Below are 24,614 nucleotides of genomic sequence, written 5' to 3' on the forward strand. Positions count from 1 at the left end.
TTCCTATTGGAATTGGATGGTGGTGACCTCAATCTCAAGGGACAACATAGATGTTAGGATTCCATCATGTACTGTTCAATGGCAAGGTAGGAAAACCAAAACTGACATCCGAAACCACTTTCTGAGTTTATAACCAGACTTGATATTGGAATGCCAGTTGTTCTGCATTTGCTTTACTCTTTCCTAAGGTCACACTGATAAAATTACTACACCCTCAGGGCAATGATAGCTTTTGTGTGTATCTCATCTATTACTTACTAAAAGGAGAAGTGGAGAACTCAGCATAGCCAATCACCAAGGCAAATGAGAAGTGAAAACATGCGATCTGAGTCCAGACCCTCACAGACATCTCTGGAAAGCCAACAGCATCTTTGGGCAGAACTCAGCCAGATCCCTACAGAAATAGGAGGTATGCAGGAAGATTTTGACAACCTCCAATGTGCATGCCTAGTGTTCGATGGATATTAGTGGATTCCCTGACTTGAATCTGGACTCTTCACACTTGGTACTGCCTGTGTTCTTACTCTTTGAGTGCAATGCAGTGATATTTCACAAGGTCATGTAGCACATTATTGAAAACAGTATTTCCTATATGGAAGGCTTGAGTTTAAAAATTTAGGATTAAATAAGTACACAGCACAGATCTGACTTTCAGAGAAGACCCTGAACCAATACTCAACATACTATTTCTAAGCAAAAAAAATAAAAATAAAAAAGATAACTTAATACATGTGAAGTTATATTTCAGGTGCCAAGTGAACAAAAATAAGTAAGAGACAGTCACAGTCTCTGAGTTTCCAGGCTAGTGTGGAAATAAATGAACATGGACAATAACGTGTGCATAACTTTGGCACTGCATTTGTCACACTTCTATGATCACCCAGTGAGTGTCTGCCGTTCACTAGTTTTGAATTTCTGTAGGGAACAAGCAATCTGTTACTCCTAGTGTCTACCTAGCACAGTGCCTGGCATAAAAAAGGGGGCTGCTGCTGCTGCTGCTGCTAAGTCTCTTCGGTCGTGTCCGGCTCTGTGCAACCCCATAGACGGCAGCCCACCAGGCTAGTAGATGTTTATTAAAACAAACCAAATAAATATACACCTGATAACCATTTATATAATACATTCAGGATTATTGAGGAAGAAGCAATTACCTTTGCTTAGAAAGAGAGGAGAGATGGAGACAGGGGTTCAAGAGTGTCACAGACCAATACACATATGAAAAGATACTCAGTGTCACTGGTAGTCACAGAAAATCCCTTTAAATACTGCAATCAAGACATCATTTTCACTAAACAGACAGCAAAATTTTAAGTATAAAAAATAGCCAGTTCTGGTGACATTATAGGGAAATGTACAGTCTCTTGTTGCCTGTGGGTATATGAATTATCCCAACGATCTTGGAAAGTAATCTCAGGTATCTGTTAACACTATAAATGCATTAGGTTTTGATACAGCAATACAACCTTTAGGACTCTAGAGTAATTTACAGAGATAAAATTACCAGAATGTAAGAACATGTTTACAAACATGCTGATTGAAGCACTATATGTAATAAATAGGGCTTCCCTGATGGCTCCGATGGTAAAGAATCTGCTTGCAATGTAGGAGACCTGGGTTTGATCCCTGGGTAGGGAAGATCCCCTGGAGAAGGGATTGGCTGCTCACTCCAATATTCTTGCCTGGAGAATCCATGAATAGAGGAGCCTGGTGAGCTACAGTTCATGGGGTCACAAAGAGTTGGACACAACTGAGGGGCTAACACACACATATGTAATAGTAATATTGTAGAAATTAGAATAAAAATCAAATAAAAAGGCATAGAGAAGCAGCATAGCTTGGACTTAAGAGAGCACACCCAGGATCCAGCTCACACTCACCAACTGCATGACCACTGGGCCCAGTACTTAATTTTTCTAAGCCTCAGTTCTCCCATCTGTAAACCTGGGATACTAGTAATTTTCACTTTAAAGGGTTTTTATGAAGGTAAAAAAGCACTGAGAACACTTCTTGGCTCAAAAGAAGCACTACATAAGTTAATTAAGCATGCAGTAGTTAAATTCAGTATACAACATCCGTACTAAATGATGCTTATAAACCTGACCCATTTTTCTTAATGTATTCATCTGGACGGACACTCATGACTCACTGGTAAGTGAAAATAACAGGTTGTCAGAGTCCTGTGAATAGTTACTCCTATTTGCTCAAACAAACAAAAAAAGTGGTCTTGATATGTGTATATATCTCCTGGTATTTTTGAGTCTGGTCACAATGAGGCGGACAGAATCACCCAAAATGCTTAGCATCACTGACCTCAGGGAAGCTGAATCTGTGTGGGAAGGAAAAGACTAACAATTCTTCTGCCTCTAACTGTATGGTTCATTATAATGAGCACACATTCCTTTTGATTTCTTAAAAACAATAAGATTAAAAACTGAATTTGTAAGCCCAGGAACTACAAGTAGCTCTCTATGACACAAATACGTTGGGTGGGAATAGGAGTTATTAAGTCAAAGGAGTCCAGACTCCAAGGCACCTCCTGATCCGGCTGGGGAGCCTGACTCTCTCCTGGGGGCCATTAGGCAGGCACTAAACACTTGCAACACAGGGATGATTAACATCACTGGACTTGTGTGACATGAAGAGCCCTCTTACACAGAAATTTCACACTCTAGCTTTATTCGATTTTTCTTTTTCAGGATGTATAGGGCGTGTGTGTGTGTGTGCGCGCGCTTGCGCATTTGCGCACGCCCGCACTCTCAGTCATGTCCAACTCTCTGTGATCCCATGGATTGCAGCCCACCAGGCTCCTCTGTCCATGGAGTCCTGGAGTAGGTTGCCATTGGCAGCACTTGCATTGGCCAGGGGCTTCCCAGGTAGCTCAGTGCTAAAGAATCCACCTGCCAATGCAGGAGCCTCAAGAGACACAGGTTCAATCCCTAGGTTGGGAAGATCTCCTAGAGAAGGAAATGGCAATCCACTTCAGTATTCTTGCCTGGAAAATCCATGGACAGAGGAGCCTGGTGGGCTACAGTCCACAAAGAGTCTGATCTGACTTAGCACACCCACATATCCCTGTTCTAAATCTTTGTATCTGTAACTGACTGAAAGCTGAATTGTGTGGCAAAACATCCTTCCAAGCTGAGTCTAACAGCCTATTCATGTCACTCTCTGCTTTTCCCCTGGAGGAGGAGTGGGAAGGAAGAGACTTCCAGCTAGTGGGAATTATCCACAGGGTTGGCCGAAAGTTAGCATCTTCAGGTCAGCTTCTGTCAGCCTGAATCCCTGGAGTTCTCCAGGAAGTACTAACTGCAGCCAACCCCACACAGAAGCTGCCTCAAAGCCCTCTGCAGCATTCTCTCCACAAAGATGTGATGGGGACGCTTCTCTTGACAGTCGCTATAACACCCAACACGAAACAAAGCAACTCAGGTGACAAGGAAACAGGTCTGGCTCCCAGTGCTGAATCAAATGGCCTAATCCATTTCCCCACTTTAACCTTCGTTCCACAAAAGCAGGAACTGCTGCTTGAGTCGTCCATAATGGTGGAGATCTTTTCATAAGCTTATGCTTCATGTGGATCGGAAAATAGGACAGCAGTGAATTTGAGCATCAGTCAGGCCGGGCAAGCTCTACAACAGGCCCTTGGTAGGCTGTGCGTCCCTTTAAGAGAGTACACCTTTAGGCCCTTCGCAACTGCCTGAGGCTTTCTCACCAGCTAAGCCTCTCAGCAGAGTGCTGATTACCCTGGCACAGGGATTAATACATTTCTTCTCAAGAGATACTGTATCTAGATTTTGACATTTTATTTATCTCAACCTTTAAGCTTATCTTGCTTCAATATGGTAAAACCACCAGCTCTACCAAGTCTCACAGCTTAATCCTCTGGAAAGTGAAGAAGATCCTGAGGTGTAATTAATTGTTCTGGGGCAGATCATCCCCTTTGCCTCTCAGTTTGACTCCTGGAGTGAAGGACCACACAAAACAAAACAAAATCAACAACCGGCTCCAGGATTAAGGTGTAATCAATGACAAGACCAACTGGGAGCCGAAGCTCATTAATTTGGAAGAGTGGCATCTTGCTCCGTCAGCCTAGGTTTGTTGATTAGCAAGGTTGAAAACCCTAAAACACCAGTGCAAGGTCAGCTGTTTTTCTGGCTTCTTTCCTACCCTAACACCCTGGAGGCATTTGCCACTTGCCCCTTTGGGACTACGCAGCTGGTAAAAGTCATAAAGAATACAGGCTCAATCAGAAAGTCCATGTATCTGTTTGCTGGACAAGAAACCATTTCCCTGTTGCCCAGTATTTTTCTGGAATAGGGAAAATGCTGTTCAAAATGTTATAATGCTTTGAAAACTCTGATTTTAAGATAAACAGATAGATAATAATCATATATGTATGTATGATTAAAATGTTGTTTGTTTAGGTACAGCAAGATCCACCCGAAGGCAGACAGGACTCTAGATGATCAATAAGCAGTGAAATGAATGAAGTTTATTAATTAATGTGCCTGTAAGTGTGTGGGCTATTATTTACAAATTGTGTGACCTTGGCATACTGTAAAAATGAACTAGGAGGATGTAATAATGCATGTCAAGCACTGAACTTAGAGCCTGATCAAAGTTAACTTTTATTATTGTTGTCATTATTTTCATTAGCAAAGTATCACTGCCGACCATGAAACCAGAAAGGTGTTGGGTTTAAGGACATAGTCTAGTTGCAAAGAGAAAATACAAGCATGAGCAAAGTAAAGAAGCAACACTTATCTCATATCTTTATGCTAACACTTAATATTTGTATGACAGTTTGTCTATTTACATTAGATTAAACACATTCTGGGATCTGGCAGCTCCGGGTGCTGTGTAAGGACATTATTCAATGTAATTACACAAGGCAGATTACAGACAAGTACAGTTCTCTCTCATTTTAACTGTCCATAGAGCTTAGCCTCTCTAAACAACGAAGTCCTAGAAGGCAAAGCCTATATGCTATGGATCTGTGTATTTACTCACCCTCCCTTTCCCAGACAAGAACAATACAAGGCCTAGAGGAGTTAATCAATTCATCTGTGTTGAATAAATGAGTGAGAAACAGAGTTGTATGTTCGTGACCATGCAGTAGAGATAAAATTGTAGTACTTACTAGCCTGTCCAAAACCAGATACTTATTGAGCATTATCTACGTGCTATGTCCTGAATCCAGTGCTGTGAGTGCCATGAGAATTTCTAAAATAGGGTCTGTGCCCCTAGTAAACCCCCAACTGTAGGCATAGGCAGGTTTTCTAAGAAGAAAGTACAAGCTTGTGCAGGAGAAAATGAGCCAACGCCGAGCAGTCTAGTCTCCTTCAGTAGGACTGAATTAGAAGACACAGGGCCCTAAGGACCTCATTTCCTGGTCCCCATTCTTGACCCATCCAGGCCTGTCCCTGTCCTAAGTTAACACCCAGAAAAGGCTCCCTAAAGACCGAATATGGGTACTATAAGCCATTCAAAAAATGCAGCCCTGAAATGCAACTAGGAAGTTTTATAAATAATTTTTCTTTCTCCTTTCCTCTTTTCTAAATTATATTTTAACTCAAGCATGTGGTCTCCTATAAAGTATTAAAATGAGCAGTTGCAATAGAATAGAACACCCACAGTAATAATTTGCCACATATGACATGTAGAACATAACAAAACATGCAGAACATGATAAGACATGTAGAACATGGCATATGAGGCAAATGATTACTTTGGGTATGTTAGAAAAGCAAATATATATGCGTATATACACATACATATTATAGGTACACATGCATATATATGGGGCTTCCCTGGTGGCTCAGCTGGTAAGGAATCCGCCTGCAAAGCGGGAGACCTGGGTTCGATTCCTGGGTTGGAAAGATCCCCTGGAGAAGGGAAAGGCTACCCACTCCAGTATTTTGGCCTGGAGAATTCCATGGACTGTATAGTCCATGGAGTTGCAAACAGGCGGAGATGACTGATCTACTTTCACACATATGCATATAGGTTTCCTAGGAGGCTCAGATGGTAAAGAATCTGCCTGCAATGCAGGAGACCCGAGTTTAATTCCTGGGTCGGAACAATCCCCTGGAGGGGGGCATGGCAACACACTCCAGTATTCCTGCCAGGAGAATTCCATGGACAAAGGAGCCTGCAAAGAGTCAGACACAACTGTGCGACTAACACTTTACTTTTTCATGCCTGTGTGTATATGTGTATATGTGTGTATATGTGCATGTATTGTATATGTGTGTTTTTATGAATGTGTGTGTTTGTGTACATATATGTGTATATTCTCCAGTGAAATTGGTTCTAAGATGGAAAAGTAAGCAGGTCACTCTTGCCACACTTTCCCAAGCTAAAGCCCACAGAGTTTGCTCCCTCAGAAGGGAGGTCTGATACCGCTAGAATGAGATATCATTTTTATTTCACTAACCTGATTCCTTAAGATCAGAAAAGAATAGTCCTCCTAGACTGGGGCATCAGTAATAGTGCCCCAACAGAGAGAGAGATGCGTGCTGGACGTGTGCTTCTGCAGTCCAGGACAAGCTGTTCCTCATATCCCTCCAGAGTGCCCTTCCTAGGACTATTCAGAGTGAGAGTTATGGCTGCTCTGCCTCCATCCCACGGAAACAGAATTGCACTTCTTTTAATTTTCTAATACACCAACAACACTTTAGATGGCAGATGCACCACAGAGTAAAAGCTGGCTTTTATTTTCATTTATGCACATACATTAGAGAAATTGATCAAGGAAGCATAAGCTTACTCAGAGATGCTGACAAACAGGTACTGAATTTAAACAATACAGCAGGAGTCAGGCCCTTAATGTATTAAAGAACTGTACTTTTAGAGGCTCCTACCAAACCTCCTACACTTGAATTCAGTTACATAAATTTCCTTGGGACAGAAACTCTGCATAATTGGCCTCTTCACTGGGAAAAGAGCTCACTAATTGAAATGCCTGACAACAAATAAAATAACAGAATCTAGCCTTTTCTTTAGTATAGTAGGGCTCTCCCAGAGCATAGGACAACTTATTTGGAGCTTCTTATACATGGTGTCAAGTCTAATAAAAAATAGACATCAAGTGAAAATGAAATTTAATGAACAATCTTCTTGTGGGGTCTGGTACATTCTTTTGGGGTGTCTATTCAATCCATGAGCCACCTCTTGTATGACCACCACATTCCCCAATAGAGGAAGGCCCTACAACCAAACTGCTACCATGAAAATCAGCTTTCCCTCCCCAGCCACTGTCGAGTGTACTGGGAGCAGGGGGAACAGCTGTCAAATAGGGTGACTGGAGTCTTTCTCCCTAGACCTCAGCATTGAGACTCAGAGCCAGCAGCCAGTCTCTCCTGGTCTTGAGATCTGAGTTAATGGAACCTCCCACTGATCTTATGTGGTCACTACTAACTTTGGTCTGTCCAGACCACTGCTGCCTTTGTGTGTGTGCATGTATGTGAAAGAGTGCATGTGTCTATGTATGAATATCATCTCTGAAGTCTGTCTCCATCCTTTCAGGCTCAGGGATCATCATGTGATCCAGACCTGGCCAATCAGAGAAGGCTCTCTCCTAGACTTCAGGGACTAGTTCGGGTTTGAGCACATGACCCAGGCTACTGGAGAAGAGCCAAAGAGGAATGAGATAAATCAAGCAGATTTTTTTAAGAAACAAAATGAAACAAGAGAATGTATAGTTTTCAAGAATAAAGGAGGACAGAATAACTGTCTGGGTATCCAAGGACTTGCTTTTGTGCCAAATCCAATGAGTTAGTCTACCCTCTTAAAGCATTTGTTCATCCATTTGAAAAATCACTCACTATACACTTTATATATATATATATATATATATATATATATGGCCCAGTAGTGTGAATCCCACGCATGCATGTGTGTGTGCACACCTCTGTGCTGCAGAACCACAGAAAAGCAGCTGTGAAAGTGTTGCCCTGGGAGCCTGCCTGGGTTCTTCAGGCCTTGAGTTATACTGATCCCCTCTGCAAAGACATCCTTATTCTTTCATTTCCACCCCAATAAGCTCACGATTGGTGAGAACTATGGGAACCAACATCCATAAAGACAACCTAATGAACACCTTAGCAAAAAGACTTCTGACCAAAAGAAGAGGTCTATACAAAGAAAGGATCTGGCCCTTCTGGTAAAAACAACAACAAAAACCCTACCCATGGTTAGGAAAACAAAGAGCAGACAGAGAAGAAAGGGTACACATAACCAGAAACCTTCTCACTAGGAAACAGGGGTGAGGAGGGAGCAGCCTGGCGGAGGGCATCATGTTGAAATAAGACTGTAACTGTTAGCTCAATTTCCTTACCTCCAAAGCGAGCTCTCAGTGATGCTCCCCAGGTTATAGTCAAACAGCTTTGTCAAAATGAGAATCACCTGAAGGCAAAAGAAGACATCACGGTTAGTTTCAAACAATTACAATTTCATAGAACTGAAATGGCCCAAGGGAGGACTTAGAATTCCTTTAACGGGTGCTTAACATAATTGAATGAATTGTTGCAGCATCCACTTACACTGATTGCGGAAGGGTTTACCAGTGCCTGGGCTTTCCTTGTGGCTCAGCTGGTAAAGAATCTGCCTGCAATGCAGGAGACCTCGGTTCAATCCCTGGGATGGGACGATCCCCTGGAGACGGGAAAGGCTACCCACTCCAGTATTCTGGCCTAGAGAATTCCATGGACTGCATAGTCCATGGGGTTGCAAAGAGTCGGACACAACTGAGCAACTTTCACTTCAGTTGTCAGTGCCTTCCCTTAAACAGCTAAAACTGGACCCTGGGTCCTAGAGCTTACAGAATTTAGGTATCTCTTTACAAGAAACAAAACACAAAGTCATGAGTTCCAATCTGCACATCCTGGGAAAGGGCCTGTGTAATTAACACTGAAACTTAAGCTTTATTTGCTTCTCGGCAAATCTTCCTATAATTTTAACTTGTTGCTTTTCTTCAACCTCATTCAGAGGAACCCAAACAATTTAGTTCATTCTTTCAGAATTCAACACCTCTTAAGCATTTACTAGGAGCCCAGAATTTTGCCTGACACCAGAAAAGAACATAAATACAGATAAGGCCTGGTGGTCTGGGATGCACCAGAACTCACGCCCATCATGGCAGCATCAGAAAGCGGCTGCCTTTGTTGCCAGCAGCCCCGACCTAGCTCCGCCTGGTTAAGTGAAGCGTAGGAGTGCCACGACACTGGGGAAGATTCAACAGAGCAGCGTGTTTCTAACCATGGATGGTCTCAGCCCTTATTTGCTCTCCTTACATAATGTGAAGAGCCTAATAGCTCTGCCTTGTTTTCTGTTGAGGTTCGTATTTCTCTCTTGATAGTCATAACCTAGAACATTCGGCCCAGTCCTGTTGTTTCCAACTTAGCATAAAAATGTTGACATTGATTTTTGGATTTCCTCTGAAGGCCAAGGGATCAGTTGTAGCCACAGTGAGCACAGAACGGTCTAACCTTGAATTCCAAGCCAGCAAGCTACCAAGGAGCTGCTGAATCCTTCATGGTTCTACTCTGCTAGCACAAGGCTTGCTTTACTGAAGACACAGGCACCAGTGAGAGGATTCTGATCACTTCTTTCACAGCAAGCGAACTGGAACTCCATGCCTTAGGTTTGTTCCAACTTCAAGGGGATGAAGGACCACGGTCACCCCAAAACAGGCACAAATCTGAGGACCTGAGCTCTAAGGCCACCCCTCTCTTTAACCACTGCACAGACTTCCTTCAAGGATCTGTTCAAAACTGACTTTCTTAGCAAAATGTGAGCATGTGCGAGGTGCTGGGTGCCCTATGGGCATGTCAGATGGCAGGCCTGCGGTGGGGGCATATGCTTAACAGATCCGTGTGCCAATTAAGTTGCTCTAAGTGCTAAATTTCAATCACCGCCATCCCAGGAATGCTGATCAGCGACAGCGGGGTGGCTGTTTGTTTGAAGACACAGAGATGTCGTTGCTCTACCTCGGTATGATTTTGCAGAACAGGCCTACAAATTCCCCACCAAGAAAACGGGGGTGTGGGCATAAAGCGTTTCTCGGTAGTTGCTCTCTTGATACAAGACGGCAGTAAACTAAATAATGAAGTTCAGCTGGCCACAAACTGCATTTCCCATCCATCTGATGAGGGAAGCCACTGGAGCCCCAGAGAAGGAACCTTTTTAACCCAGCATGTAACAGTGTGGAGCCGCTCACACGCACACGCAGAAGTTGTTTAAGCAATTCACAGGCAGGTGGGCAGGGAGGTAAAAATCCACTCCCTGATTCTTCTTGCTGGGCTAGTAAAATGAAAATGCCAGTGATACACTCAGGCAGCTTGTCAATACTGCACCAGATGAGGCGTTCTTTATGGCATTTCAAAGCATATCTGCTTGAATCAATCTAATCTTTCGTTTTCAGAATGAAAGCAAGAAAGAAGGGAGAACTGCTAACCTTTAGTTATGCTTCAATCGATTATTTGAAGTTTCTTTTCCCCTCTGTTTTTCCCCTTTTCTATCTACATGGATTATTCACCACCTTACTCCTGAATGATGATATGTCACTATATAAGGCTGATTTGTTATTGTTTGTTTTTCTGTTATGGTTAATTATCAATACCGTTTTATAGAATTAGCATCTGTTAAAGGGCCACAGCCAAAACTACCACCATTAGATGAGTAAAAGAGGTTAACACAATTGTCCATCTATTCTAGTTTTATTGTCTATCATTTCTGTGTATTTTTCAAATAAAACAAAAAACACTGGAACCTATTAATCAAGTAAAACATATGTACTTAAAAATACATATAAATGGTCATTTACTTTTATTCATTTGGTAAATACTTTTAATGTATAGATTTAATTCCAAGTTCAAGTATATAGCATTTAAGTATAAATTCCAGTCAATGTGATCAAGGCTGATTTGATAAATATTGGGTTTGACCAAAAAGTTTGTTAGGGAAAAACCCAAACCCATGTCCACTGAGTCAGTGATGCCATCCAATCATCTCATCCTCTGTCGTCCCCTTCTCCTCTTGCCTTCAATCTTTCCCAGCATCAGGGTCTTTTCCAATGCATCAGCTATTCACATGAGGTGGCCAAAGTACTGGAGTTTCAGCTTCAACATCATTCCTTCCAAAGAACACCCAGGACTGATCTCCTTTAGGATGGACTGGTTGGATCTCCTTGCAGTCCAGGGGACTCTCAAGAGTCTTCTCCAACACCACAGTTCAAAAGCATCAATTCTTTGGCACTCAGCTTTCTTCACAGTCCAACTCTCACATCCATACATGACCACTGGAAAAACCATAGCCTTGACTAGATGGACCTTTGTTGGCAAAGTAATGTCTCTGCTTTTTAATATGCTGTCTAGGTTGGTCATAACTTTCTAAGGAGTAAGTGTCTTTTAATTTCATGGCTGCAGTCACCATCTGCAGTAATTTTGGAGCCCCCAAAAATAAAATCAGTCACTGTTTCCACTGTTTCCCCATCTATTTGCCATGAAGTGATGAGACCAGATGCCATGATCTTAGTTTTCTGAATGTTGAGCTTTAAGCCAACTTTTTCACTATCCTTTTTCACTTTCATCAAGAGGCTCTTCAGTTCTTCTTCACTTTCTGCCATAAGGGTGGTGTCATCTGCGTATCTGAGGTTATTGATATTTCTCCCGGCAATCTTGATTCCAGCTTGTGCTTCTTCCAGCCCAGGATTTCTCATGATGTACTCTAAAGTTAAACAAGCAGGGTGACAATATACAGCCTTGACATACTTCTTTTCCTATTTGGAACCAGTCTGTTGTTCCATGTCCAGTTCTAACTGTTGCTTCCTGACCTGTATACAGGTTTCTCACGAGGCAGGTCAGGTGGTCTGGTATTCCCATATCTTTCAGAATTTTCCACAGTTTATTGTGATCCACATAGTCAAAGGCTTTGGCATAGTCAACAAAGCAGAAATAGATCTTTCCGGAACTCTCTTGCGTGGCCTCTCCTAATTATTTTGCTTATGAGTAGCAACGCAGCGGGTAGCAGCAGTGGACTAAGAAGCTTTCCTGAAGGAGTTTAGTAAGCTTTCTATTCTTCTTAAACTATGAATTTAGGGTAGCTCTTAGGCTTCCCAGTTGGAGCTCATGGTAAAGAACCTGCCTGCCAATGCAGGAGACCCAGGTTCGATCCCTGGGTCAGGAATATGCCCTGGAGAAGGGTATGGCAACCCACCTCAGTATTTTTACCTGGAGAATCCCATGAACAGAGGAGTCTGGTGGGCTATAGTCCACGGCGTCACAAGAGTCACACATGACTGAAGTGACAGCATGCTGCTTGCTGGGAGAACCAGTGGACACTTAGGGAGATCTGAGTCCCTCTAGGACACCTGGCCTGGCCACTGACCTTCACCTCATCTCTCCCTCATCCCTGGGAAATCTTAGAATTTCTAAGTAGGACATGTCTCCTCATTTTTTCATTTTTCAGTTATGAATGCTTTTTGATCTTTTTTTTTTTTTCCTTGCTCTGTGTCCAACTGTGGAGGTAGAATCTAATCATAAGAGAAACAAAACTGTGCCATGGGCTTCTTGATAGCGAGCACTTTGAATACAGGATCCTAAAGTCTGTTCATTCTTGAGGGTCTATAGTTCCAAATCCTGAATAATGAAGAGGGTAACAGGGGTCCTAGTCTATAAAACAAGACATTTTCTTGTGTAATGTTCTCAGTCATTAGTGATTCAGGGTTCTGCCTCTGTACAGCACAAGGAGACTCCATAAGAACTCAGGCTTGTCAGAGCTTATAACCCTGCTCTCCTGAAGGAGGCTTCATTCACTTCTGAATGAGCACTGGCAAAACCACACGGGTGATGTCAGCAGGCTGGTTCAGGGGCTGAAGCTGGTTACCTGTGTTCTTCCTTAACTGGCCTCATGTAGGCCCTGCTGTCCCCTCATCACCCAGTCGCACATGACCCCTTTCTGCTCCCTGCACCACCCTGCCAGAGACATTAGGTTGGATGTTTTTAAAGATGTGTATGGAAGTGAATATGGAGACAGGATAATCAGGGTCCCAAAGAGATGTGGAATAATCTTTCACGGGGATAGCACAGTGGGATAAAATGTAAAAGGAATATTCAACAGCCAGAAAGTTGTTTTGTTTTTGGTTGTTTTCCTTGTACTCCAATTTTAGGGAAAGCAAGAAAACTCACAACACTGGTTTTCCTAAAACATGCATGCTCTGGAGTGTGTGTTTGGCTCAGAAAGCCTTTACTCAACTTTCCAACTTAAACAGAGGTTCTCATTCTTTTAAGGAGCCATGAATTCTTTACGAATCTGGTCTAATAAAAGCTATGAGCATAAAACAATGAATATACCATTAACGATTCCCCTGATCTCCTGAATCCTACGGGGATCATGAATCCAAGGATAAGAACTTTCTATAATTTCCAGAAAATGGGAGCTTTGTTCAGAAGAAAGAACTTTCAGCTGTAAAATTCTACATATTTAATTCAATAAACATTTATTATGCCTTCTTAAAAAGCAGGGATAAAAAATGTGTGCTATGAAGACTCAATGAGGGAATGAGACTCAGTACCAGTTTCTGGAAACTCACAGTCTAGTAGAGAGGCTGAGCTGTACAAAGATGTTTAAAAATAAGGAAGGAAAAGATATGCAGCAGGAGAAAAACGTGCATGTCTTTTAGAGGGCAAGAAAGAAAAGTATCATCAAGAACAGCATCTTATAAAGGAGGCATTCAGGCTAGATCCAGAAGGACATGTGTGATTCTAATGGAGTCAAGGGGCTACCTGGATGATATTCTAAGGGAAGGGAGCATGAGGGCAGGGGCTCAGAGAGGAGAAAGCTCACACTGCAAGAGAAAGAGAGCAGGTCCCCAGGCTTAGCTCAAGCTTAGATTATGGGCGGCTGCTGCTGCTGCTGCTAAGTCACTTCAGTCGTGTCCGACTCTGTGCAACCCCATAGACGGCAGCCCGCCAGGCTCCCCTGCCCCTGGGATTCTCCAGACAAGAACACTGGAGTGGGTTGCCATTGCCTTCTCCAATGCATGAAAGTGAAAAGTGAAAGGGAAGCTGCTCAGTCATGTCCGACTCTTAGCGACCCCATGGACTGCAGCCTTCCAGGCTCCTCCATCCATGGGATCCCATTGCCTTCTCTGAGATTATGGGCAGGGACACATAAATATCAGAACAGGGAGATACATTTGGCTCTATTGCGATTGGCCTTAATATCAGGATGGCAGTGTGCTTTGCTGAAAAGAACAAAGGCCTAGGAATCAGAAGAAGACCAGATTTTGATTCTTGGTTTAGCCACCATATTCTGTTAGTATAACTTTAGTGTAAGAAGCAGAGTATTAAAAATGACTCAAATGATATGGATGTATTATCTCATGCAACAAGTGGTCCAGGGTTCATGGGGTTCCAAGACTAAGTTGGTCTAACAATGTCATCAAGGACTCAAGTGATACACATATTTCCTCTCTGACAGTGTCAGCACTGGGTGCTATCTGCCCTCGTGTTTGCAAGGAGGCTCTGACACTTCTCTGCATCTTGTGCAGACATAGTTACTTCCAGCAAAGAAAAAAGAGCCTCCAGTGTATATGTGCTTGTTTTGTTTTTACTTATAAAGGAAACACTTTCCCCAAAGCCCCAACAGCAAAATCTCTGCAGTTTCTGTGACCAGGATCCAGCCACATGCACACAGAGTATGTGCAATAAAAACAAAGAAAGCAAGGTGGGCTCTGCCAGCAAAGAAAATGTGGGGAGTGGCCGCTACAACCAGTCCTATCTGCCACTGCTTGACCTTGAATAAAGCCCTTAAATGCTGAACTGACTTCTCTTATTTAAACAAACATCAGAAAAAAATAAGGACATAATGTTATCTTTTTTTTTTTTTTTCTTGTAGTGTTAGGGGAAGTAAACAGTAGAAAGTGGGAAAACTGCAAATGTTAAAAGTCCTACGCAAATATAAGCAATTGCTATTATTAATAACATCTAGCATTTCTTGGTTTCCTACTTTTTGTGCCAGACATATTCTATCATTAAGGGCATTTCAACTAATTATATGATTTGCTTTTTTCTGATGAGAAAATCGAGGCATGCAGAGGCTAAAAAACTTAAATTACTCAGCTAGTAAGTGGGGGAGAAGGCAATGGCACCCCACTCCAGGACTCTTGCCTGGAAAATCCCATGGACGGAGGAGCCTGGTAGGCTGCAGTCCATGGGGTCTCTAAGAGTCGGACATGACTGAGCGACTTCCCTTTCACTTTTCACTTTCATGCATTGGAGAAGGAAATGGCAACCCACTCCAGTGTTCTTGCCTGGAGAATCCCAGGGACGGGGGAGCCTGGTGGGCTGCCATCTCTGGGGTTGCACAGAGTCGGACACGACTGAAGCAACGTAGCAGCAGCAGTAAGTGGGGGACAAGTTTAACTCACATTAGATTCTTAATCACTGTGCTTACCTCTCCCTATGGTATATTGCTTAATATGCATATGATTGATCAGAGTGGCAAGACAGAACCACGGAAGTATCCTCACTTTACCTTCGATTCAATAGTACTGAAGTCCTGTTACCTATCAGATGTCATGGGGCTAAACACAAACTCCTCTCTTGTTCTGCCTTCTGCCAAAAATCCCTAGAATATTTTTTCCTTATAATGGACTAACATGAGTTTTACCTTTTTACTCACCTCAGATCAATGGCATTTTTTTCATTTTTAAATTTTTTAAAAAATTGTTGAACCCTGGAAATCCTTTGTTGAAGAGCTGATCCTTCCACTGACCTCACAATAGAATTTGGCTGTTCCCAGATTAGGTGTTCCTGACAGTGAATGTGCACATATCTCACTGCAATTTCAACAGACTGTTTTCTAATATCAACGTTTTCAGAAGATTTATGTAAATGTATACTTGTGTTCCATTTGAGCTATCAAAGGGCAAAGAAATCAATAACTGCTAATAACCTAGATTAAGAAGCCCCAGAGGGAAGTTCAAAGGTTGGTATGATGCCCACACACTCTCACAACCACACATTGAAGTCATCAGACGGAAGTACACTTGAAGTCATCATACAGAAGTAATCCAGTGCACACAAACATAATTTGAAATGAAAAACCAGTAGAAAGAGTGAGATGAATGTGGGGTGCAGGGCCAGCTAGAAAGCTGTTAGTAGATTTTTGCCCCTGGAAAGTTCTTAATCCCCAAGTGACCTTCCAGTTTTATAGAAGCCTGCACATCATTTAGTGTAATGTTTATTCATATGATATCCTCTACAGGGCACTAAAATGGTCTGAGTCAGTCACTGGATCCCTCCCCCGGGGAACTTAAAAGACAAGACAGACAACAGAGATGTAGACACAAAGAGGGCATGCAGATAATCTAGTCAACACTAGACACAGGGCAAATTGTAGTACAGAAGGTTTCATGGAAAGTGGAACAATCTTTAGTAAAATTTGCTATGTGTCCTTCCTCTGAGTCTGTTTCCCAGTAGGGGTCATTTGCGGCTAATATGAAAGGCTGGTCTAGGAGCTGTGGGCCATTGTCTCAGTAGTTTGCATGTAGGAAAAACTGTAAATCTCATTGGAGGACTGATGCTGAAGCTGAAGATCCAATACTTTGGCCACCTGATAGGAAGAACCAACTCATTGGAAAAGACCTTGATGCTGGGAAACATTGAAGGCAGGAGGAGAAGGGGGCGGCTGAGGATGAGATGGTTGGGTCGCATCGCTGACTCAATGGACATGAGTTTGAGCAAACTCAGGGAGATAGTGGGGGACAGAGAAGCCTAAATGCCCAAGTTCATGGGGTCACAAAGAGTCAGATAAGATTTGGCAACGAATAACATTGGAGGCAACTTGTATCTCTTGCCCCCTGTCTAGAGAAAGTCAAGGTTTCTCCTGTTAGTAATAAGCCTAGAGCCAGGTCATTATATTTCACAAACAAATCCAAGATCCTTAAACCCACCAGACCTAAGTTGCTTTTGAAAGAAAATCTTGAAAACAGAAACTTTGATCATCAACTTGCTTTTCTGTTTCCCAAAGTGGGGGATGGTATCAATTTGGAAAAAAAAAAAAAAGCACTCCCTTCAAAATCTATTTATCTTAGAACGCCAAACCAAAACAGACTGACTGAGATATGTCATTCTTATACTTTTTTTTCTTTCCTTTTCCTTCTCTTCTTTGAATAAAAATAAAAAAGAAGATAATTTTCCAAACATAGATCCATATCTGGTAGATAATGTTGGCCATTCTATACTCTCCTTCCTTTATTTAAATTACTCTGCCCAAAATGATACTCCATTTTAATTGTCTGCATTATAGCAGAGGAAGTAGGGAGATGCTAAATTAAATGATGTATTTTTTCAAGAAGAGCCAAATGTCAGCATCAATGTCATCCTGGAAGAGTATTGAGATAAAATGATTGCACAAAATATGAGGAAATGCATATTCAAGCCAAAATCTCACTATATAGGGAAATAGAAAATATTAAAAGGATAGTAAAATAGAAATAGTAAAAAGAAACAGAAACCTAAAGCCAAAGTCTCAAGACATGAAAGCAAATGAAGCTAGAGTATAGGTGGAAAGAAGCTGGCAGCCAAGTGGGTGGTCTGGAACTCTAGAACAAACAACCTACTGGAAATGTTGTCAGCAAGTCCACTGTTTCATAAAGAAACAAACTATATACAGCATTCTCCTCATTCTTCTCTTAGGGCTTAGAAAGGAATGGAGATGATATCCAAACCATTCTCCCCTGAGTTAGGCTCTATTCAAATTAGGTTGCCTGGTACTTTGCATAGAAACACACATAATTCAGAGAACTGTTAATTCAGAATTTCAAAACAATAAAAAAAAATGTGCACTATCTTCCCTCTGGAAATCCAGAAAATGAAAGAGACGTAACCTTCCATATACTGAAGTAAAAGGGGTACAAATCTGAGTCTGAGTAGGAGGGAAAGAAGGGGGATGTGAATAATGGAGATATTCCTTTTCAACTTCTCTGAGGTGCTGATCTGAGAAAGATAGATCTGCAAGCTCTCAAATCACTGTCTGAAGTAGAGATGCTATCCAAATATTAAGCCTCTTCCTATGTGAGAACCCACATGCAAGGTGAACGCACCATTAAACAGCAAACAGTGTGTTAACAATGAGGGGCCCTTCTGTTCATGTTTCCTTATATTTAGCTTTGAAAGAAAGAAACAAAGCAAGACTTTCCCTTTCTACTTCTCTATCTTTGGTTTTATACAGTTATTCCTGGGTCTGAAAAGGTGAACTCGTTTCTTTTTTTTTTTTTTTTAATATCACTTTTCAAGGTTAAGACAACAGACAGAAAGCTAATTAACAGATATGCATATTATGGTGATCCAAGCATCAGAATATGAATTTTAGTAAGTTAATAGAATGAAAATGAAAAGAAAAAGTAACCTCTCCTTTTTTTTTTTTAATTTTCTCATTTAATATGCACTGCAACTAACCAAGGCAACAAGAATAACACACTGGAACATGAGAGATAGTTCAAACAAGGTAAGTTCAAATGTTTTCCTTTACTATGGGAAAGTCTTAAAGTGGACCAGAAATGAAGAGCGGTAAATAAACAATAACCACTGACATCTCTATGAGCAGGTTTTTTATCCGCCTTATCTGAGTGCTAATGTGTGGTGAGACACAATTTGCCTAAAAGGAAATTCAGAGCTTTAAAAAAGCTGACTTAAAAGTGAAATTCAAATAACATCTTGAAATCCCAAGCCAAATACCTTAATAAATAATCAAGGTTTCTGTTGGAGGAAAAATCCTATAGAAGTCAAGAGATCTTTATATGATCCTTGTCATTTACACATGGAATCAAAATGCTTCTACAAGATTCTAATTCTAATCCTCTACAAGGGCATCTAGATGGCCAGTGGGTGGTTATAAAAAAAAAATAGCATTTTGCCACTCTTTGAAAAGAAACTTAGGACAAAATTGGAAGGAAGGGACTGGAAAGATCTAATTTTGACCACCTCATTTGACAAATGCAGTAGGTTACACTTTTAGAAGAACCAGTTTTTGAATAAGCAGTTTCTGAGAGTAAAGAAGAGTCTTAACAAACCATATGCTAATTTGGGGTGTGAAGCAGGGGCCCCTAAGTCCAGGAGGAAGGACTGGATTGGGACAGTTCTGAGCTGGGAGAGTTGGAAGGACTAACACAAACTGGTAGGACCAAGCATAGACCCAGGTCTTCTGAGGATGAAAGTCATGCAACTTGACGGGGCCTCACTTTAAAAAAAGTAATACAGAATTGTTAATAAAATGATATTTATCAATCAATATTTATTAGAATGACAAATTAGATGACAACAAATTACCAGTGCGTTAAAGATTTGCATATTTTTATTCTGAGATACCTTTAGGCAGTTTGGCAGAAAATGAGGAAATAGGAATGTCTTCTGATTTCAACCTAACTTCTCCTCTCCACCTGCGACAATCTACAACTCCCTCAAACTGCCAACACTCACAGGAGCCATGCCTATGAAGGCTGTGAATCTTAAGCTTCCTTAACTGCACTGTAAATCCACCTTTAAGTAGAATTCCATACTGTTAGGGGCTCAGTCATGTCCAACTCTTTGTGACACCATGGGCTGTAGCCCACCAAGCTACTCTGTCCATGGAATTCTCCGGCCAAGAATACTGGCGTGGGTTACCATTTCCTTCTCCAAGGGATCTTCCTGACCCAGAGGTTGAACCTGTGTCTCCCGCCTTTTGGGGAGATTCCGCATCTGAGCCACCAGGGAAGGCCTACTAGATTCCACACTAGATGCTCATTAAATCTTTTCAATCGAGTTCTCCATTTCGGTAGTTCTGGGTATGAAACAGGAGACACAGACTAGAGTCTGATCTCTGCTGATAACATAATGTGACACTGAGGAAGCCATGGTACCACTTTGGGCTTCAGTTTCCTCCACGGGCACACTAAAAGCATGTGAGGTCTGCTCCCATTATAATAACATCTAATGCCAGTTTTCATTCCAATCCCAAAGAAAGGCAATGCCAAAGAATGCCCAAACTATTGCACAACTGCACTCATCTCACACGCTAGTAAAGTAATGCTCAAAATTCTCCAAGCCAGGCTTCAGCAGTACATGAATCGTGAACTTCCACATGTTCAAGCTGGTTTTAGAAAAGGCGGAGGAGCCAGAGATCAAATTGCCAGCATCCACTGGATCATCGAAAAAGCAAGAGAGTTCCAGAAAAACATCTATTTCTGCTTTACTGACTATGCCAAAGCCTTTGACTGTGTGGATCACAATAAACTGTGGAAAATTCTGAAAGATATGGGAATACTAGAACACCTGATCTGCCTCTTGAGAAACCTGTATGCAGGTCAGGAAGCAACAGTTAGAACTGGACATGGAACTACAGACTGGTTCCAAATAGGAAAAGGAGTACGTCAAGGCTGTATATTGTCACCCTGCTTATATAACTTCTATGCAGAGTACATCATGAGAAACATTGGGCTGGGAGAAGCACAAGCTGGAATCAAGATTGCCGGGAGAAATATCAATAACCTCAGATACGCAGATGACACCACCCTTATGGCAGAGAGTGAAGAGGAACTAAAAATCCTCTTGATGAAAATGAAAGAAGAGAGTGAAAAAGTTGGCTTAAAGCTCAATATTCAGAAAACGAAGATCATGGCATCTGGGCCCATCACTTCATGGAAAATAGATGGGGAAACAGTGGAAACAGTGTCAGACTTCATTTTGGGGGGCTCCAAAATCACTGCAGATGGTGATTGCAGCCATGAAATTAAAAGACGCTTACTACAACCAACCTAGATAGCATATTCAAAATCAGAGATATTACTTTGCCAACAAAGGTCTGTCTAGCCAAGGCTATGGTTTTTCCAGTAGTCATGTATGGATGTGAGAGTTGGACTATAGAGAAAACTGAGTACCGAAGAATTGATGCTTTTGAACTGTGGTGTTGGAGAAGACTCTTGAGAGTCCCTTGGACTGCAAGGAGATCCAACAAGTCCATTCTAAAGGAGATCAGTCCCGGGTGTTCATTGGAAGAACTGATGCTAAAGTTGAAGCTCCAATACTTTAGTCACCTCATGTGAAGAGCTGACTCATTGGAAAAGACCCTGATGCTGGGAGGGATTGGGGGCAGGAGGAGAAGAGGACGACAGAGGATGAGATGATTGCATGGCATCACCGACTCGATGGACATGAGTTTGAGTGAACTCTGGGAGTTGGTCATGGACAGGGAGGCCTGGTGTGCTGTGATTCATGGGGTTACAAAGAGTCAGACACAAACTGAACTGAATGCCCATTCAGTGCTCAATCTTCAAGGTCACCAGGCTTATTAGCAAGTGCCACTGTCATTTCTAAAGCTTGAGTTCTGAGTCTTCCCTGATGCCATTCCTCTCTTTTCTCCCCAAATTGAAATCAATCACTAAGTTTCACAAACCTCTGCCCTCTAATCTCACTTGAGCCTGGTCTAGCCCAACGCAATGCCTGAGACATCTCTGCCAGGACCTCATCTTGTTTCCCTTTCAAGCCACCCTCTGTGCTGCTACCACTAAAATCTCTATGAAAATAGCAATCTAGTTATCTTTTCCCACTCTTTAGAGCACTTCTATGGCCCCCCACTGATCTTAGAGTTTAAATTTCATATGACCTACAAGGCCAAGCATGACCTGCCTCTTAACACTCACATTCAAATCAACATCATGTTAATGCCTCCTTAGACACAGCAGTCTACTGCTGACCTAAAGAACATCAATATTTGTTGATGGTCTGACTGACTGTAGTGATATCAGTGATGGACTTTTCCAGGCATAGAAAACATGTTCCAGTTACAGGAGCAATTATTGCAGCAAGCCTCTGGAACAGAGTAGGCTGAAAAAACCTGAGTAATTGCAACACAAGAGCACTGCTGTTTCATGAAATTCCAATTTTAGGAAAGACATTTCAAACACTTTGGATCCATTTAGAAGTCCAAGCTGATTAAAGGATTAAATGCTACAGATAACGCAATGCTGTGTATCTCTTTTGGGAGGGGTGAGTAGTTGTAAAACATGTCTATGATCGAATCAAAAGATTTATTGATTTTCCTGTCCTTTCATTCAAAAGTATTAGCTTTCATGCACAGACCTGTGAGATACCCGAAGGTTGGCCAGGACACTGCATAGGCCCAATTCCCATTCTGTGAATTTCTTCTGCCTAAGAAAGGACAGCCCTGGGTATGTGTAAATATGTCAGTGTTCAGATCTGAAATCAAAGTCTGAATGCTAGGACTTTCAGTAATTTCCTATGGGCCATTCAAAGCTTCCTCTGTACAACAGGGACAAAGTCAAGTAAAGTCTGATTAGGTGGCAGGGTAGAGACACAAACTTAGGAGTTGAGAAGGACTGATTTTGGTTAAGGACCCAATTTTAATTCCTTTTATGACTTTAGTTAATTTTTAACTTTTTTTCTTATCCTTTTTCTTATTAAATAGGATTGATAAAATTAGAAGGCTGGTGTACTACAGTCCATGGGGTCACAAAGAGTTGTATACGACTGAGCAACTGAAAAACAACAAAATTAGAATTGCTTTTTCTAACTGAACCATTATCACCAGTTTACTATCTTATTGAGTACTTAAGAAGAAAAATCTGTCACTCTGCTAAGCATTTGGAATAACATAATACATATTCATTTTTAAATATCCTGTGAAGCCAATACGTCTTCCTTTCTTTTTATGGTCTCTTTTCAGAAAAAAGATTATAGAAACTTTAAGGAATTTGTCTAATATCAGGTAGTACATAAGTAGGAAAGTTAGGATTTAAACTCAAACAAACTGAGACCAGAGCTCAGGTCCTTCACTATTAATACCATGCTACATAGCCTCTTTATTTGGCATAGTCAATAAATCATAAATAGATGTTTTTCTGGAACTCTCTTGCTTTTTCCATGATCCAGAGGGTATTGGAAATTTGATCTCTGGTTCCTCTGCCTTTTCTAAAACCAGCTTGAATATTTGGAAGTTCAAAGTTCATGTGTTGCTGAAGCCTGGCTTGGAGAATTTTGAACATTACTTTACTAGCGTGTGAGATGAGTGCAAATTGTGCAGTAGTTGGAGCATTCTTTGGCATTGCCTTTCTTTGGGATTGGAATGAAAACTGACCTTTTCCAGTCCTGTGGCCACTGCTGAGTTTTCCAAATTTGCTGGCATATTGAGTGCAGCACTTTCACAGCATCGTCTTTCAGGATTTGAAATAGCTCAACTGGAATTCCATCACCTCCTCTAGCTTTGTTCGTAGTGATGCTTCCTAAGGCCCACTGGACTCCACATTCCAGGATGTCTGGCTCTAGGTGAGTGATCACACCATCGTGATTATCTCAGTCATGAAGATCTTTTTTGTACAGTTTTCTGTATTCTTGCCACCTCTTCTTAATATCTTCTGCTTCTGTTAGGTCCATACCATTTCTGTCTTTTATCGAGCCCATCTTAGCATGAAATGTTCCCTTGGTATCTCTAATTTTCTTGAAGAGATCTCTAGTCTTTCCCATTCTGTTGTTTTCCTCTATTTCTTTGCATTGATCGCTAAGGAAGGCTTTCTTATCTCTCCTTGCTATTCTTTGGAACTCTGCATTCAGATGCTTATATCTTTCCTTTTCTCCTTTGCTTTTCACGTCTCTTCTTTTCACAGCTATTTGTAAGGCCTCCTTAGACAGCCATTTTGCTTTTTTGCATTTCTTTTCCATGGGGATGGTCTTGATCTCTGTCTCCTCTACAATGTCATGAACCTCTGTCCATAGTTCATCAGGCAGTTTATCTATCAGATCTAGTCCCTTAAATCTATTTCTCACTTCCACTGTATAATCATAAAAGATTTGATTTAGGTCATACCTGAATTTTCTAGTGGTTTTCCCTACTTTCTTCAATTTATTGACTATACCAAAGCCTCTGACTGTGTGGATCACAATAAACTGTGGAAAATTCTGAAAGAGATGGGAATACCAGACCACCTGACCTGCCTCTTGAGAAACCTGTATGCAGGTCAGGAAGCAACAGTTAGAACTGGACATGGAACAACAGACTGGTTCCAAATAGGAAAAGGAGTGCGTCAAGGCTGTATATTGTCACCCAGCTTATTTAACTTCTATGCAGAGTACATCATGAGAAATGCTGGGCTGGAAGAAGCACAAGCTGGAATCAAGATTGCCGGGAGAAATATCAATAACCTCAGATACGCAGATGACACCACCCTTATGGCAGAAAGTGAAGAGGAACTAAAAAGCCTCTTGATGAAAGTGAAAGAGGAGAGTGAAAAAGTTGGCTTAAACTTCAACATTCAGAAAATGAAGATCATGGCATCTGGCCCCATCACTTCATGGCAAATAGATGGGGAAACAGTGGAAACAGTGTCAGACTTCATTTTTGGGGGGCTCCAAAATCACTGCAGATGGTGATTGCAGCCATGAAATTAAAAGACACTTACTCCTTGGAAGGAAAGTTATCACCAACCTAGATAGCATATTCAAAAGCAGAGATATTACTTTGCCAACAAAGGTCCATCTAGTCAAGGCTATGGTTTTTCCAGTAGTCATGTATGGATGTGAGAGTTGGACTGTGAAGAAAGCTGAGCACTGAAAAAT

The 24,614-nt window shown here is 41.6% G+C and overlaps 1 protein-coding gene across 4 annotated transcripts in view; it reads right to left on the minus strand.

The window, feature by feature from the left end:
- Positions 1-24,614, minus strand: part of SORCS1 (sortilin related VPS10 domain containing receptor 1) — a 578,046-nt gene that overhangs the window by 347,201 nt on the left and 206,231 nt on the right. For all 4 annotated transcript variants that reach the window (XM_070780803.1, XM_070780802.1, XM_070780801.1 and 1 more), the window contains exon 2: positions 8,339-8,406. In XM_070780803.1, the coding sequence (XP_070636904.1) occupies positions 8,339-8,406 (68 nt within the window). The remainder of the gene's footprint in view (positions 1-8,338; positions 8,407-24,614) is intronic.

The sequence above is a fragment of the Bos indicus genome, chromosome 26 (genome assembly GCF_029378745.1).
Source record: "Bos indicus isolate NIAB-ARS_2022 breed Sahiwal x Tharparkar chromosome 26, NIAB-ARS_B.indTharparkar_mat_pri_1.0, whole genome shotgun sequence".
Classification (NCBI taxonomy): Eukaryota; Metazoa; Chordata; class Mammalia; order Artiodactyla; family Bovidae; genus Bos; species Bos indicus.